At 52.9% G+C, this 16,556-nt stretch overlaps 4 protein-coding genes across 6 annotated transcripts in view; 2 read left to right on the top strand and 2 right to left on the bottom strand.

Annotated features, from left to right (window-relative positions):
• Positions 1–16,556, bottom strand: part of UBASH3A (ubiquitin associated and SH3 domain containing A) — a 698,439-nt gene that overhangs the window by 528,889 nt on the left and 152,994 nt on the right. The window lies entirely within an intron of this gene.
• LOC120994276 (histone H2A type 1-like) lies at positions 12,025–12,448 on the top strand. Its single transcript, XM_040422717.1, has one exon. It carries the CDS (start codon positions 12,050–12,052, stop codon positions 12,440–12,442), a length of 393 nt encoding a protein of 130 aa, XP_040278651.1. The 5' UTR covers positions 12,025–12,049; the 3' UTR covers positions 12,443–12,448.
• Positions 13,329–13,804, bottom strand: LOC120994273 (histone H3). The gene has a single exon (XM_040422713.1). It carries the CDS (start codon positions 13,802–13,804, stop codon positions 13,394–13,396), a length of 411 nt encoding a protein of 136 aa, XP_040278647.1. The 3' UTR covers positions 13,329–13,393.
• Positions 15,910–16,474, top strand: LOC120994279 (histone H2B 1.1). Its single transcript, XM_040422720.1, has one exon. It carries the CDS (start codon positions 16,087–16,089, stop codon positions 16,465–16,467), a length of 381 nt encoding a protein of 126 aa, XP_040278654.1. The 5' UTR covers positions 15,910–16,086; the 3' UTR covers positions 16,468–16,474.

Genomic DNA, 16,556 nt, shown 5'->3' with positions numbered 1-16,556 from the left:
CGGGATTGTCACAAAAAAAATTACAAATAAAAAGCGTTTAATCTACGACCTGTCCGCTCCTGATGGTTCTCATATACCCAGCCTCAACTCCCTAATTCCATCCGAGGAGTTTTCTATGCGTTATTCCTCAGTGGATGAAGCCATTCAGCTGATCCTGCTGGCAGGCAGGGGAGCTTGGTTAACAAAAATCGATATCGCTGATGCCTTCAAGCTGCTGCCTGTCCAGGCTCAGCTCTGGAAATTTTACGGTATCAAGTGGCAGGATAAGTATTATTTCGCCAACAGGTTGACCTTCGGTTCCAAGAGCAGTCCTTGGTTGTTCGACCAGTTCGCCCAAGCGCTGCACTGGATGTTGGTTAACCATTGCCACTGCCCAATGGTTATCCACTATCTGGATAATTTTCTCTTAGTCGAAGCACTGGGTCGTCTACCTGACAGGCTAGCGTTCCTTTTACAATGAATTTCAAATCTAAATGTCCCAGTTGCAACTTCAAAAACAGAGGGTCCCGCCACGGCTGTAACCTTCCTAGGCATCGTCCTGGACTCCATAAAAATGGAGGCACGGCTGCCAGAGGAGAAGCTCACAAAAATCAAAGATGACATCTCCAAATCGCTCGTTTCTAATACCCTCACTAAAACAGAGTTACAATCCTTGCTAGTTGAATTACTTCTTGGTTGTCTCCAGGACAGAGGACATTGTGTATTCGCCTGCCTGTGATGATTGCATCAACCCAGTGTGAGGTAATTCTATCACGGGCAGATGGGAGGATTTTGTGTGGGAGTGTCTGAGTGTATTGCACATGGTTATTGGCTGTTTTTACAAAACCCTGTGGGTGGTAACCTTGTTGGAAGATGTGTATAAAATGCTTGTGTGTTAAAATAAAGAGAGTTCCTGTTTTTATACCTTCATGAAGTTTTGGCTCATGTTTGGGGAATGGGATAACTACACTCTTGGGGATTGCTATATCACAATATTCCCCTGAGTATAAGCTCTTGTAAGAGCTTGTTCATGGTTCCTGCTCTCTGCAATTAGGAGAGGTTCACCCACTGGAGCCTGGAGCCTTGTCGTAGGTCCAGGGTGGGTAGGAGATGGCGAGACCTCCACCAAGGGCCTACAGGTGAGCAGACCATATGAAACATTGGAGGTGAGGGCCTACAGCTGAGCAGACCGTATGAAACATTGGAGGTGAGGGCCTACAGCTGAGCAGACCGTATGAAACATTGGAGGTGAGGGCCTATAGGTGAGCAGACCGTATGAAACATTGGAGGGGAGGGCCTACAGGTGAGCAGACCATATGAAACATTGGAGGTGAGGGCCTACAGGTGTGCAGACCGTATGAAACATTGAAGGTGAGGGCCTACAGGTGAGCAGACCGTATGAAACATTGGAGGTGAGGGCCTACAGCTGAGCAGACCGTATGAAACATTGGAGGTGAGGGCCTACAGGTGAGTAGACCATGTGAAACATTGGAGGTGAGGGCCTACAGGTGAGTAGACCGTGTGAAACATTGGAGGTGAGGACCTACAGGTGAGCAGACCGTATGAAACATTGTACTGAGGGCATATATACTGTATGGAACAGGAGGAGGAGGAGTAAACAAGATTCAAACATATACCCTTTTTTGGAGGTGAAAAAGTGCATCTGAATCTTGTGGATTGAGTACATTGTAAAGCATACATTTCAATTGCGTGTTTGTTCCTCCATTAGCTCAGCGTTCCTCTGGTGGAGTGGAGAAGTCAGGGGCAATCCAGGCCACTTTTATTTTTATCGGAGTCAACCTGTCAGCATTGCCAGTGGACAAGCGGATACGCTTATCTGTTATGATGCCACCAGCAGCACTAAATACCCGCTCAGACAAAACGCTGGCGGCAGGGCAGGCCAGCACCTCCAAGGCGTAGAGCGCAAGTTCGTGCCAAGAGTCCAGCTTGGACACCCAGTAGTTGTAAGGCACTGAGGGATCATTTTGGACGCTATGTATTCCTTCACCATTTTCCAAAACTTTTACCTCCTTGTACCACTAGGCCGTGCTTCAGGGTGAGGGTGCTGGCGGGGTGTCATGAAAGTGTCCCATGCCTTGGAGAGTGTTGCCCTGCCTTTGTTGGAACTGCTGTGTGTTCCCCTTGTCTCCCTTCCCCGGTTGCCTAAGGAAGTATGGACTCTGCCGCCAGCGTTGTCAGATGGAAAACTCCCGAGCAATCTCTCAACAAGTACCTTATGGTATTGCACCATTTTACTCGTCCTCTCCACCACAGGAATGAGAGATGAGAAGTTTTTTTTGTAGGGGGGTCGAGAAGGGTGAACACCCAGTAATCCGTGTTATATAAAATGTGTATAACACGAGGGTCGCGGGTAAGGCAGCCTAACATGAATTCAGCCATGTGTGCCAGAGTACCAACAGGCAAGATGTCGACATCAGGATGACTCTCCATCTCCTTCTCCTCCTCCTCTTCGGCCCATCCACGCAGATGGAATTAAAGTTTCATGGGTACTAGCCTCAGTAGCAGAGGCAACAGCCTCCATCTCCTCCTCCTCTTCACGGTCCAATTCGTGCTGAGAAGACGAACTGAGGGTGGTCCGGGTATCACCCTGTGAGATGTCCTCCCCCAGTTCCTCGTCTGCCACATTCAGAGCGTCGTCCTTAATTGTGGGCAGCGATCGTTTGAGTAGACACAGCAGTGGGATGGTGACGCTGATAATAGCGTTAGCGCCGCTCACCATCTGTGTTGATTCCTCAAAGTTTCTTAAAACCTCACACAGGTCAGACGTCCATGCCCACTCCTCGCTTGTGAATAGTGGCAGTTGACTTGAAAGGCGACGAAAATGTTGCAGCTGGTATTCCACAACTGCCCTCTGCTGCTCACAAAGCCTGGCCAACATGTGGAACGTAGAGTTCCAGCGCGTGCTCACGTGGCACAACAGTCGGTGAGCTGGAAGCCGCAAGCGCTACAGCAGCGTTGACAGGCCGTCTGAAGCTGTGGACGACTTGCGGAAATGGGCACACACGCGACGCACCTTCACTAGTAGCTCTGGCAAATTGTGGTATCTTTTGATAAACCGCTGAACCACTAAGTTTTAGACGTGGGCTAGGCATGGGATGTGTGTCAGGTTGCCGGGCTCCAAAGCCGCCACCAAGTTACGGCCATTGTCAGACACAACCATGCCTGGTTGTAGGTTGAGTGGAGAGAGCCACAGCTCGGTCTGTTCCCTTATACTCTGCCACAGCTCTGCGGCGGTGTGCTGCTTGTCCCTTAAGCAGATCAGCTTCAGCCCGGCCTGTTGACGCCTTCCCACAGCAGTGCTACACTGCTTCCCGCTACCGACTGATGGCTGATGGCTGCTGGAGGTGGAAGAGGATGAGGTGGAGGAGGAGAAGTGGGGGTTGGAGCCAGTAACAGAGCTGCTTGAGGAGACCCTGATGGATGTAGGGCCCGCAATCCTGGGCGTGGGTAGCACCTGTGCCATCCCAGGGTACGAGTACGACTCATCACTCCCGGCCTCCACCACATTCACCCAGTGTGCGGTCAGGGAAATGTAGCATCCCTGGCCACCAGCACTTGTCCATGTGTCCGTGGTTAAGTGGACCTTCCCAGTAACTGCGTTGGTCAGGGCACGGGTGATGTTCTGGGACACATGCTGGTGTAAGGCGGGCACGGCACACCATGAAAAATAGGGGCGGCTGGGGACTGCATACCGAGGGACCGAGCACGACATCAGGCTGTGGAAGGCCCTAAGTGTCCACAAGCCTATATGGCAACATTTAAAGGGCCAGTAATTTTGAAAGTTGGCAATTAAATGCTATGGCCTGTGGGTGGGTGGGTATTTGCACTTGCATTCAAATGACGGTGTTATGGACATTTGGACGCTGCGCTGGGACAGGGAAGTGGATGTTGTTGCTGATGGTTCATTTGAAGGTACAGGTGCAGGGCGAGAGGCATCCGGGCCTGCGTCTTGGACAGGGGATTGGACAGCACATAACACAGGGGAAGAGGAGGCAGTGGTGTGACCCGCAGACCCAGATTGTGGACCCAGGCGTTCGGCCCACTTAGTAGGGTGCTTGGATGCCATGTGGCGGATCATGCTGGTGGTGGTGAGGTTGCTAGTGTTCATGCCTCGGCTCATTTTGGTACCGCACAGGTTGCAAACTACCACTCTTTTGTCCTCTGCACTTTCCTCAAAAAAGTGCCATACTGCGGAACACCTACCCCTTGCTAAGGTTGATTTACGCATGGGGGTGATCGGTGTAACGGTTGCAGGCCTGTTTGGTGTGGTCCGACTTCTCCCTTTTGCCACCCCACTGCCTCTTCCAGCCTGTTGCGGTACTGCGTATCCCTCCCCCTCTGTACTGCTGTCCTCACTCGGATTTTCACCTTCCCATCTTGGGTCAGTGACTTCATCGTCAACCACCTTCCTCACTCTGCTCATCCTCCTGACTTCACCTAACCACAACCTCAGTTATTGACAACTGTGTCTCATCGTCATCCACCTCATGAACTGATGATTGACGTTCACCACCGTCATCTTCTTGAGACTGTGAAGGCTCGAGAGGTTGGGAATCAGGGCACAATATCTCAGGTCCCTCTTCAAGCATGCTGGCCGCGAAGGCCAAATCTAATAGTGGAGCTGAAAAGAGCTCCTGGGAATATCCGAGTGTGGGGTCACTGGTTTGGCCGGCCTCTCCATGGTGGGAGGAAGGATGATCTGAGCGAGGAGTTGGCTGACCAGACTCTTGGCTACAGAGACTGGACTTGGTGGAAGAGAGGGTGATGCTTAACGACTGGAAGCATTATCTTCAGCAAGCCAACCGACCAACTGTTCGCACTGGTCTGACTTGGACAGTGTTGTCCTGCGCCGCCTAGCTTAGTTGGACATGAAGATGGGTACGTTTTTTTTTTTTTTTTGTTAACAATTTTTATTGTTTTATCAAGTAGTTAAAGATAGCCATACATTGAGTGATATCATGTAAAATCATACAAATAATAGCTACACATGAAGGCAATAGATATGTAACATGATCAGTGTAAACCGGAGTGCGTGGGAAAAATAGTGCATATAGACAGTAATACAACCATAACAAGAGTTAGACATGGGGATCTTCGGAGGGATTGCTTCAGTGAGAGTACGACCTATGTGAAAGCATGGTTCCTGCAGCACAGGTGAGGCAGAATGGAGCAGAGAGGGGGGTCATGAGAAGTTTCTATATCTTCTCCAGGGTGACCATATCTGGAGGAAGGGAGACCTAGTCCCTAATTCCCAGTGAGAGATTTCCTCAAATCTGGAGATCTGGTCGACCTTATTTACCCAGTGATCTATCTTAGGGGTTTCAGAGGAGAGCCAGTGGGAGGGCAAAAGCCATCTGGCTGCTGCCAGTAGTAGAGAGAAGAGAGAAACCTTATGTGAGCTTATTCCTCCTACCCCCAGAGTAAGCAGGACCAGGTCCGGGGTGCAGGGAGAAGAGGTCAGGGCAAATCTGATTGCTAGCTTTTCCTATTTCAGACCACCAGGCCTTGATAGGTTTGCAAGACCACCAGATGTGGAAGTAGGTGCCCTTTTCTTTGAGGCATCTCCAACAAACATCTGGAGATCCTGGTCTATAAAGACAGGTCTTGTCTGGGGTCCTGTACCAGCGGAGTAGAATTGTGTGACTGTTTTCTTGGATGCGGATGCATCTAGAGATCTTATGTGCTGAGATTTTTGCTGTTTTAGAAAACGAGAAGGTCCGCTTTAAATCCCTCTCCCATAGACCTATTGCAGCGGGTTTTGGACAAGAAGGAGACGTCTTAAGTGACTTGTATATTGTTGATACTGTTTTGGGAGGGGGTAGCAGATTGCCGATCGGCCTCTCAGACCAGCTAGCTTCTCTCGGGGGAGGGGTATTTTTTTATAAGAAGAAGTGCTTTTGACCTTAGAAAGTGCATAAGCATATGATTTTGAGTGGGTAGTCCCAACTTCATGTGAAGCTCAGCTTCAGGAAGCATACGGCCATCTGAATCCAAAATGTCGGATAGGGGGAGCTTGGAGTACCTTAAGGGGATAGGACAGCTCTCTCTTAACTCTTTAGGGGCTAGAGCTGAAACATCTTTAACGAGTAAGAGAGGAGCGGGTAGTGCCAAAGCCCCACCGCTGGCCGAGAACCACCCCCAACCTTTAATGTGTTCCCAATCATGGGGTTGGGTATCAGGCTAGGTGACGGAGGTGGTCTGTCAGCCGGCAGGAGGGCTCGGGCAGGGGTGTGAAGAAAGGCATTCTCCAGGAGAAGCCATGTTTTATGGGAGGGGCTTCTAACCCAGGCCACACCCCTGGAGAGTTGGATAGCTTTCAGTTTCAGGGTCAGGCAATACCTCCGTGAGCTCTAGATTTAGTAAGCGTGTCAAATGAGATAGGTGAGCTTCTCCCTGCCATATAGATCTGCGCATCATCTTACTCAGGGCGATAGAAGAGTTTTTGGGGGTCTCAATAGGGAGTACTTGCATCAGATAGGTTAGTCTTGGAATTACCACCAGAGACATGAGGATGTTCTTCCTCCCAAACCAGGAAAGGTATGGAAAGTCCAAGGAGTCCAGCTGGGCGGCCATTGAGAGTAGAAGGGGTTTGTACTTCATTGTATATAAATCAGATAGACAGGGAGTGCGCTTCACCCCAAGACATGTTAGTTGTTGGGTGCGCCAGTTACATGCGGAGTTCTTCTGGATGGACGAGAGAACAGGGGGTGAGAGGCCAATATGTAGGACCTGAGATTTGGAGGGGTTCACTGTAAAACTGGACAGGGAACCAAAGTGACTGAGTATGGAGAGGATGGTCTCCATAGATCTGCAGGGGTTAGTTGCTGGGCGCGGTTTTATTACTCTTTTTTGGTGCCCGGCAGCGGGCACAGTGTCATTGCGCCCAGTGCCACGACCTCTGCCTGAACCCATCAGTATAACGCCCACTCCCCCGTCCCTTAGTGCTGGCCTTCTTCATACTGACAGACTTTTTACTGCCCACAACAGACCGTTCTCAGGTGCAGGGCGGTATATGACACGGCACAGATCCGGGACAGTATTACTGTCATCTGCAGACACTGCTGTATGATGGCGGTTATATCTAGGACTATGTTACTCCCAATATATGGCCTGAAGCGCTCAGACGGGGCAGAGATGCAATGCGCGGCCATTAACGGTTTCTGGCGCAGACAAGAAAACTGGGTGCAGATTCAGTGGAATTTGTGTCTATGCTGATTCTCACTTTCTCCCAATATATGGCCTGAAGCGCTCAGACGGTATTCTAATGCAGAGCACGGAGATGAATGGGTTAAACAGCTGACAGCAGCAATGTGGTCAGATTCTGGGGCACAACCGGCTGTTTTCAGGGCTCTTCTTCCGCTCTCTGCCGGATACACAGAAGGTGCTGCACAGACGGCAGAAGTCAGACGCCTTCTAGTAGGAGAGACAATGAAGAGGGGTTTGTGTCAATTCAAAATATATAAAAAGTGCAAATCTGCCCTTGAAATTGCTGCCAATTAAAAGGACTTTTGGGTCTTTGAAAGGTCTTGAGAAGAGTAATGTGCGACCCCGATCTCCCTGACCGGCAATGAGCCGACCCCGTGACCGGGGGCCATATAGCAGGACGCGCTCCGGCCAGCCAATCACTGTGATGCCAGGAGAGAACATGGCCGATGGCGATACTTACCTGCATGGTTATTGGCTGCTAAGAAGGCGCCAGACGTGCGGGGAGGAGACTGGAGCATGGCGCTACTCGGCCGAGCGCTCGCTCATCACTGCACGGCTCGCGGCTTCTGATGCTTTGTCTCCATGAGCAGAGAAGGAAGGCTTCACAGACGTAGAGATTGCAGCAGAATGGCAGCTGTGAGCGGTGGAGGCTGCCGCCAGGGACGGTGGGTCTCCTGCTGGACTGCTGGGATCTGACAGTCTCTCTGCCTATGGAGATCAGCTATCCTCTGGCCGCGGCTTTGTCTGCTTCCCATACTACTGGTGCCGGGATATCAGGGGACCGTTCTGTTGGAGGAGGACTTCTAGAGGTCAGCGCTCTGGGCTAGCCTTACAGACTGCAGCCTCTACAGACACAGAAGGCATCGTCCTCCAATAATGCCGTAAAGAGACATCTCAGCCTCCTCCTCAATAGGCAGCACGGGGTCCTCCACCGGCGGCGCACGCGCTAATCCACATCTGTCCACCACTGGTAGGAATGTGCGCCATGGAACGTCGCCCTGGCAGCCATCCTCCAGTAGATGAAGGCCACAAACGGTGACCCCCCATCTCAATGGGCAGGGGATTGGCAAAATATGCATTACATGGAGACTGTAATGTAGAGGCCGGTAATACGGAGGCTGTAATATAATGTGGAGGCCGGTGATGTAACATGGAGGCTGTAATGTAGAGGTCGATAATGTGGAGGCCGGTGATGTAACATGGAGGCTGGTAATATAGAGGCTGTGATATAATGTGGAGGCTATAATGTAATGTAGAGGCTGTAATATGTTGTTGAGGTTGATAATATACTATGGAGGCTGTGATGTAATGTAGAGGCTGTAATATAATGCATAGGCTGGAAATATGAGGGCTGTAATATAATGTAGAGGCTGTGATGTAATGTGGAGGCTGGTAGTATGGAGGCTGTAATGTAATGTTTAGGATGTGATGTAATGTAGAGGACGGTAATATGGAGTCTGTAATATAATGTGGAGGCCGGTAATGTAACATGGAGACTGTAATGTAGAGGCCGGTAATACGGAGGCTGTAATATAATATGGAGACCGGTAATGTAACATGGAGGCTGTAATGTAATGTGGAGGCTGGTAATATTTAGGCTGTAATATAATGTGGAGGCTATAATGTAATGTAGAGGCTGTAATATGTTGTTGAGGTTCATAATATAATATGGAGGCTGTGATGTAATGTAGAGGCCGTTAATATGGAGGCTGTAATATAATATAGATGCTGTAGATGCTGTAATATAATGTTGAGGTTGATAATATAGAGGCTGTAATGTAATGTGGAGACTATAATGTAATGTTGAGGCTTTAAATATGGAGGCTGTAATATAATGTTTAGGTTGATAATATAATGTGGAAGCTGTAATATAATATGGAGGCTGTAATGTAATATAGAGGCTGTAATATCATGTGAAGGCTGGAAAATAATGTGGAAGCTGTAATATAATGTGGAGGCTGAAATATAATTTGGAGCCTGATAATGTAATGTGGAGGCTGGTAGTATGGAGGCTGTAATGAAATGTAGAGGCTGGTAATATTGAGGCTGTAATACAATCTGGAGGAAGGTAATGTAATATGGAGGCTGTAATGTAAGGTGGAGGCTATAATGTAATTCAGAGGCTGGTAATATAGAGGCTGTAATATAATGTAGAGGCTGTGATGCAATGTGGAGGCTGGTAGTATGGAGGCTGTAATGTAATGTTTAGGATGTGATGTAATTTAGAGGACGATAATATGGAGTCTGTAATATAATGTGGAGGCCGGTAATACGGAGGCTGTAATATAATGTGGAGGCCGGTCATGTAACATGGAGACTGTAATGTAATGTGGAGGCTGGTAATATTTAGGCTGTAATATAATGGGGAGGCTATAATGTAATGTAGAGGCTGTAATATGTTGTTGAGGTTGATAATATAATTTGGAGGCTGTGATGTAATGTGGAGGCTGTTAATATGGAGGCTGTAATATAATGAAGATGCTGTAAATATGGAGGCTGTAATATAATGTTGAAGTTGATAATATAGAGGCTGTGATGTAATGTGGAGGCTATAATGTAATATGGAGGCTTTAAATATGGAGGATGTTGAGGTTGATAATATAATGTGAAAGCTGTAATATAATATGGAGGCTGTAATATCATGTGAAGGCTGGAATATAATGTGTAGGCTGTAATGTAATATGGAGGCTGTAATGTAATGTGGAGGAAGATAATGTAATATGGAGGCTGTAATAGAAACATAGATGTAATGTGGAGGCTGTAATGTAAGGTGGAGGCTATAATGTAATGCAGAGGCTGTAATAGAATGTAGAGGCTGGTAGTATGGAGGCTGTAATATAATGTGGAGGAAGATAATGTAATATGGAGGCGGTAATATAAGGTGGAGGCTATAATGTAATGCAGAGGCTGTAATAGAATGTGGAGGCTGGTAGTATGGAGGCTGTAATATAATGTGGAGGTTGATAATATAATATAGAGACTTTATTTTAATGCGAAGGATATGATGTAATTTACAGGCTGGTAACATGGAGGCTGGAAAATGAAAAGCACCAGCACTTCTGAGCTCAGCCAATCAGAGCTGGAGGGCGGGGCCTGGAGTTCAGGAACAGCCCCGCCCCCAGAAAGGCCGCCTCCTCTCCGTGCAGTTCTCTTTCAGGTCCGCCCATGCTCCATATAAAGGAGGGCTCTGGGCTGAGCAGTCACTGCTCTCTGCTCCTCACACCTAGAAGATGTCTGGTCGCGGTAAAGGAGGGAAAGGGCTCGGGAAAGGCGGCGCCAAGCGGCACAGGAAGGTGCTCCGTGATAACATCCAGGGCATCACCAAGCCTGCCATCCGCCGCCTAGCTCGCAGGGGAGGCGTCAAGCGCATCTCCGGCCTCATCTATGAGGAGACTCGCGGGGTGCTGAAGGTCTTCCTGGAGAACGTCATCCGGGACGCCGTCACCTACACCGAGCACGCCAAGAGGAAGACCGTCACCGCCATGGACGTGGTCTACGCGCTCAAGCGCCAGGGCCGCACTCTCTACGGCTTCGGGGGTTAATGCTGCCGCCTCCTCCTCCGTCCTCACAGCACAAAGGCTCTTCTCAGAGCCGCCCACATCTTCCCGGGGAGGAGGAGCTACAATTCCACTGAGGGGTTAACACCGCCCGCACATCAGGGGACGGAGAGCCGGACAATTGCCGCTCTTCTCCGCACAGTGAATACGGGACTGTTCTCCCCTTCTCCGGTAGGACGGTCGTGGGGAGCGGGAGGGAGAAGGCGGCCACTGACGGGTTAATACTGAGCAGGCTATGGGGGCGGGGCTATAGAACTATTACCTTGGCTTTTGAAATTCCCGCTCAATTACCGTCCGGTTACAATTCAGCGGCCGTGGACAAGCTCCGCCCTCGGCTCATCTGAATGGATGGATGTGAGCCCCGCCCCCCGGCTCGGTGAATAGATGGATGTGAGCCCCGCCCCTCCCCTCCTGATGCTCCGCCCCCGGCTCACCTAAATAAATGTATGAGTTCCGCCCCTACTGCTACTCCGCCCACCAGCTCAGCTGAATAGATGAATGTGAGCCCCGCCCCTCCTGCTGCTCCGCCCCCGCCGCTCTTCTCCTCCCCCCCACCTCCTCTAGGACGGAGCTGCCGCATTGTGTGAATACATGGAAGCCTCATGTCCGAGGCGGATTATTCCCTCATTATAGACCAGATCGGGAAGATGAGGGGAGTAGTGATCGTATACTCGGGAGGATGAGGGGAGTAGTGATCGGCCAGAGAGAAGGATGGGGGGAGTAGTGATTGGACACTGAGGAGGATGAGGGGAGTAGTGATTGGACACTTGAGGAGGATGGGGGGAGTAGTGATTGGACACTTGAGGAGGATGGGGGGAGTAGTGATTGGACACTTGAGGAGGATGGGGGGAGTAGTGATCGGACACTTGAGGAGGATGGGGGAGTAGTGATCGGACACTTGAGGAGGATGGGGGAGTAGTGATCGGACACTTGAGGAGGATGGGGGGAGTAGTGATTGGACACTTGAGGAGGATGGGGGGAGTAGTGATCGGACACTTGAGGAGGAGGAGGGGAGTAGTGATCGGACACTTGAGGAGGAGGAGGTAGTGAAGGACGAGCGGCTGGATGGACGCACAGAGCCGGGCACTCGGGGATACACCGGCGCTATGGGGGCGTGTCCTCACAAGCCTTTCCAGGTTATCTGCTTCCTCATTGGCTGCAGGATTTGGCGCTGAAAACTGGGTTTGGATTCGGCCAATCACAGAGGAGTTCTCCTGCGCCATCCGGGTATAAGAAGTGACGGGCGGAGCGGGGCTGTCAGTCTCATCTGTACAGAGAAGAGGACGATGTCTGGACGCGGCAAACAAGGAGGCAAAGTCCGGGCTAAGGCCAAGACCCGCTCCTCCCGGGCAGGGCTCCAGTTCCCGGTCGGCCGAGTGCACAGGCTCCTCCGCAAGGGCAACTACGCCCAGAGGGTGGGCGCCGGCGCTCCCGTCTACTTGGCCGCTGTGCTCGAGTATCTCACCGCCGAGATCCTGGAGCTGGCCGGCAATGCCGCCCGCGACAACAAGAAGACCCGCATCATCCCCCGCCACCTGCAGCTGGCCGTGCGCAACGACGAGGAGCTCAACAAGCTGCTGGGCGGCGTCACCATCGCCCAGGGAGGCGTCCTGCCCAACATCCAGGCCGTGCTGCTGCCCAAGAAGACCGAGAGCACCAAGTCGGCCAAGAGCAAGTGAGCCCGGCTCTGCTGCTGCTGCTGCTGTGCCCCCCGGAACCAAAGGCTCTTCTAAGAGCCCCCCACATGCTCTGTACGACTGAGCTGGCGATGCCGCTGATCTCCGCTCTGGAGGAGGCGTCACACAGGGCCACTTACCGCTCCTGACTAGAGGCGGGGAGTTTGGATCTTTGGCTTCAGTTGCTGACAAGTGACCCGGAGCCGGATAGGTAATAAGTGTCCGATCAGTGGTGACCGGACTGAGGACTAGGAAGGGGGGGCTGATCTGGGCATTATACTGAGTGGGGGGTCCTGATCTGGGCATTATACTGAGTGGGGGGTCCTGATCTGGGCATTATACTGAGTGGGGGGCGCTGCTGGAGGCGTTCTATTCTATGGACAGCACTGCGGGGGCTTTATACTGCTGCAGCCGGTCAGAGACTCCGTGTATTGTTCTAGAAGTCGGATCATTGGATTCTTAGCCTCAGTGCACGACTCCCTGGACCGTGTGCGCCTCCGCTCTGATTGGCTGCTGGCCTCCCCTCCTCCTCCGACATGAATCGGACATCACTGCTCCTGACCTGCTGCGAGTCCGGGCAGACATTGCTGCTGTAGAGGGTTTGGCCGCTGAATTCTAACCGCACTGTAATTGAGCTGGAATTTCAAAAGCCAGGAGATTAGCCAATCACTGTAAAGCACTTGTCCTATAGCTCCGCCCCCAGCAGCGCTGAGTGGAGATGGCGGGGGGCAGGGAGGATGGAGGCGGTTATCGGTCCCGTTCAGCGAGTCCCTGATAGACGGGGGGAGATACAGGGAGCGCTTTTAGAATAAAGGAACTGCTCTTACTAATTAGTGCTGAAAGGGTTAACCCGCCTCCTGTGAGCAGAGGTGGAGAATGGAGGGCGGAGTGGAGCTCGTCTCTGGAGGAGGTGGTGGCTCTGAGAAGAGCCTTTGTTGGGTGCGGGGCGCAGATCTAAGCCCTCTCCCCTCGGATCCTGCGGGCCAGCTGGATATCCTTGGGCATGATGGTGACCCGCTTGGCGTGGATGGCGCAGAGGTTGGTGTCCTCGAAGAGCCCGACCAGGTAAGCCTCGCTGGCCTCCTGCAGGGCCATGACGGCCGAGCTCTGGAAGCGAAGGTCGGTCTTGAAGTCCTGGGCGATCTCTCTCACCAGGCGCTGGAAGGGCAGCTTCCGGATGAGAAGCTCGGTGGACTTCTGGTAGCGCCGGATCTCCCGGAGAGCGACGGTCCCGGGCCGGTAGCGGTGAGGCTTCTTGACTCCGCCAGTGGCGGGGGCGCTCTTCCTGGCGGCCTTAGTGGCCAGCTGCTTGCGGGGAGCTTTCCCGCCGGTGGACTTACGGGCTGTCTGCTTGGTTCTGGCCATGGCTCTGCAGAGATCTGTACACAGCAAGAGAGTGAGGTGAGGAACTGAACGTGCAGATCATTTATACTCCCGGCCTCGTCCTCATTGGCTCATGTAAACCACACCCCTACATCACTATTGGTTTATTCGTACAATGATGTGCCCGACAAAACTTCCGTTACCAATCATTGTTCACAAGGGGCGGAGCCCATCCTATCCGCCAGTCCCAGCTGATGGGCGTGTCTCCAGGTAATAAGCCCTCCTACATGAAGCGGGAGGTCAGTCTCTTCCCACCGCCTCCTCCTCAGACAAGCTCCACTCCGCCCTTCTGCCCTCGTTCTCCGCTCACAGCGGGCTGGGGCTCCGGCTCCTCTGCGCGCAGGAATAGGGGGCTGGTTAACCCTGTCAGCGCCGCTCTCTTCCGTCTATCAGGGCCTCGCTGCTCGGCTGATAACCGCCCCTCACTGCGCCCCGCCCCCTGCTGGTAGTGATGCCGCCGCTGAGTGTACTGTGCGTGCAGGGGGGTCGTGCGCTCTATCCCTGGACACCAGCGCAGCGATGGAGCCGCTCTTCTCCGCACAGTGAATACGGGACTGTTCTCCCCTTCTCCGGTGGGGGGCGGGAGAAGGCGGCCACTGACGGGTTAATACTGAGCAGGCTATGGGGGCGGAGCTACAGAACAAGTACGTTACAGTGATTGGCTGATCTCTGGCTTTTGAAATTCCCGCTCAATTACAGTGCGGTCAGAATCCAGCGGCCGTGGAGGAGCAGTCCATTACACACAGGGGACGAACCCTCTACAGCAGCAATGTCTGCCCGTTCTCGCAGCAGGTCAGGAGCGGCAAGTGCCCCTGTGTGTAATGGACTGCTCCTCCACGGCCGCTGGATTCAGACCGGACTGTAATTGAGCGGGAATTTCAAAAGCCAGAGATCAGCCAATCACTGTAAAGCACTTGTTCTATAGCTCCGCCCCCTTCTCCAGCTCTCTGCGCTGGTGTCCGGGGATAGAGCGCACGGCGGGGCTCACATCCATCCGTTAGCAGATCACTACTGCCCTCATCCTCCTCACTGGCTGACCACTACTCCCCTAATCATCCTCAATACCATATAACTACTGCCCTCATTCTCCTCATTGCCCAACTTCTCTCTGGCCGATCATTCCTCCCCCTCACTGTCTGATCACTACTCCCCTCATCCTTCTCTCTGGCCGATCACTACTCCCCTCATCCTCCCGAGCATACGATCACTACTCCCCCCATCCTTCTCTCTGGCCGATCACTACTCCCCCCATCCTCCCGATCAGTGGTCTATAATGAGGGAATAATCCGCCTCGGACATGAGGCTTCCATGTATTCACACAATGCGGCAGCTCCGTCCTAGAGAAGGTGGGGGCTCTGAGACGAGCGGGGGGAGGGGGAGGAGACAGCAGGAGCGGGGGGGCGGAGGAGGAGGAGTAGCGGGGCTCACATCCATCTAATCAGCCGAGCCGGGGGCGGAGCAGCAGGAGGGGCGGGGCTCATAGCTAATATTAATAGTAATACAATCACTGTAACGTACTTGTTCTGTAGCTCCGCCCCCATAGCCTGCTCAGTATTAACCCGTCAGTGGCCGCCTTCTCCCGCCCCCCACCGGAGAAGGGGAGAACAGTCCCGTAGTCACTGTGCGGAGAAGAGCGGCTCCATCGCTGCGCTGGTGTCCAGGGACAGAGCGCAGGACCCCCCTGCAGGCACAGTACACTCAGCGGCGGCATCACTACCAGCAGGGGGCGGGGCGCAGTGAGGGGCGGTTATCAGCAGAGCAGCGAGGCCCTGATAGACGGAAGAGAGATGTTAGCCCCACCCCCGGCTCATCTGAATAGACGGATGCGAGTTCTGCTCCGCCCCCCGGTTTAGCCCCAGCCCCTCCTGCTGCTCCGCCCTCCGACTCAGCTCTATGAATGGATGTGAGCCCCTCCCTTCTTGCTGCTCCGTTCCCCGGCTCTGCTGAATGGATGTATGTGAGCCACGCCTCTCCTGTTGCTCCGCCCCCGGCTCTGCTGAATGGATGGATGTGAGCCCCGCCCCTCTATTTGCTCCGCCCTGGCTCTGCTGAATGGATGGATGTGAGCCCCGCCCCTCTATTTGCTCCGCCCCCGGCTCAGCTGGATGGATGTGAGGCTGCCAATTGGGAGAAGTGGAGACACCACGTGACCCTCTCCTCCAGTAGATCGGCGCGCAGTCAGCAGCAGCTCATTTGCATGGCCCGTGTATAAATACCGCCGCGGTGGCAGGAGGAGAACAGACGAGATTTTGTCCTCAGTCAGAATGCCCGAGCCAGCCAAGTCCGCCCCAGCGCCCAAGAAGGGCTCCAAGAAAGCCGTCACCAAGGTCCAGAAGAAGGACGGCAAGAAGCGGAGGAAGAGCAGGAAGGAGAGCTATGCCATCTACGTCTACAAGGTGCTGAAGCAGGTCCACCCCGACACCGGCATCTCCTCCAAGGCCATGGGCATCATGAACTCCTTCGTCAACGACATCTTCGAGCGCATCGCAGGGGAAGCCTCCCGCCTGGCTCACTACAACAAGCGCTCCACCATCACCTCCCGGGAGATCCAGACCGCCGTGCGCCTGCTGCTGCCCGGAGAGCTGGCCAAGCACGCCGTCTCCGAGGGCACCAAGGCCGTCACCAAGTACACCAGCGCCAAGTGAGCGCCGCTCTCCGGACCCAAAGGCTCTTCTCAGAGCCCCCACCCTGTCTCCAGCGGAGCTGCTCCCGTGTCTCCCCGTTGTTCTCACAG

This window comes from Bufo bufo, chromosome 3, assembly GCF_905171765.1.
Source record: "Bufo bufo chromosome 3, aBufBuf1.1, whole genome shotgun sequence".
NCBI lineage: Eukaryota > Metazoa > Chordata > Amphibia > Anura > Bufonidae > Bufo > Bufo bufo.
Note: the sequence above shows the minus strand (reverse complement) of the source record. Positions and strands in the feature narration are given on the sequence as shown.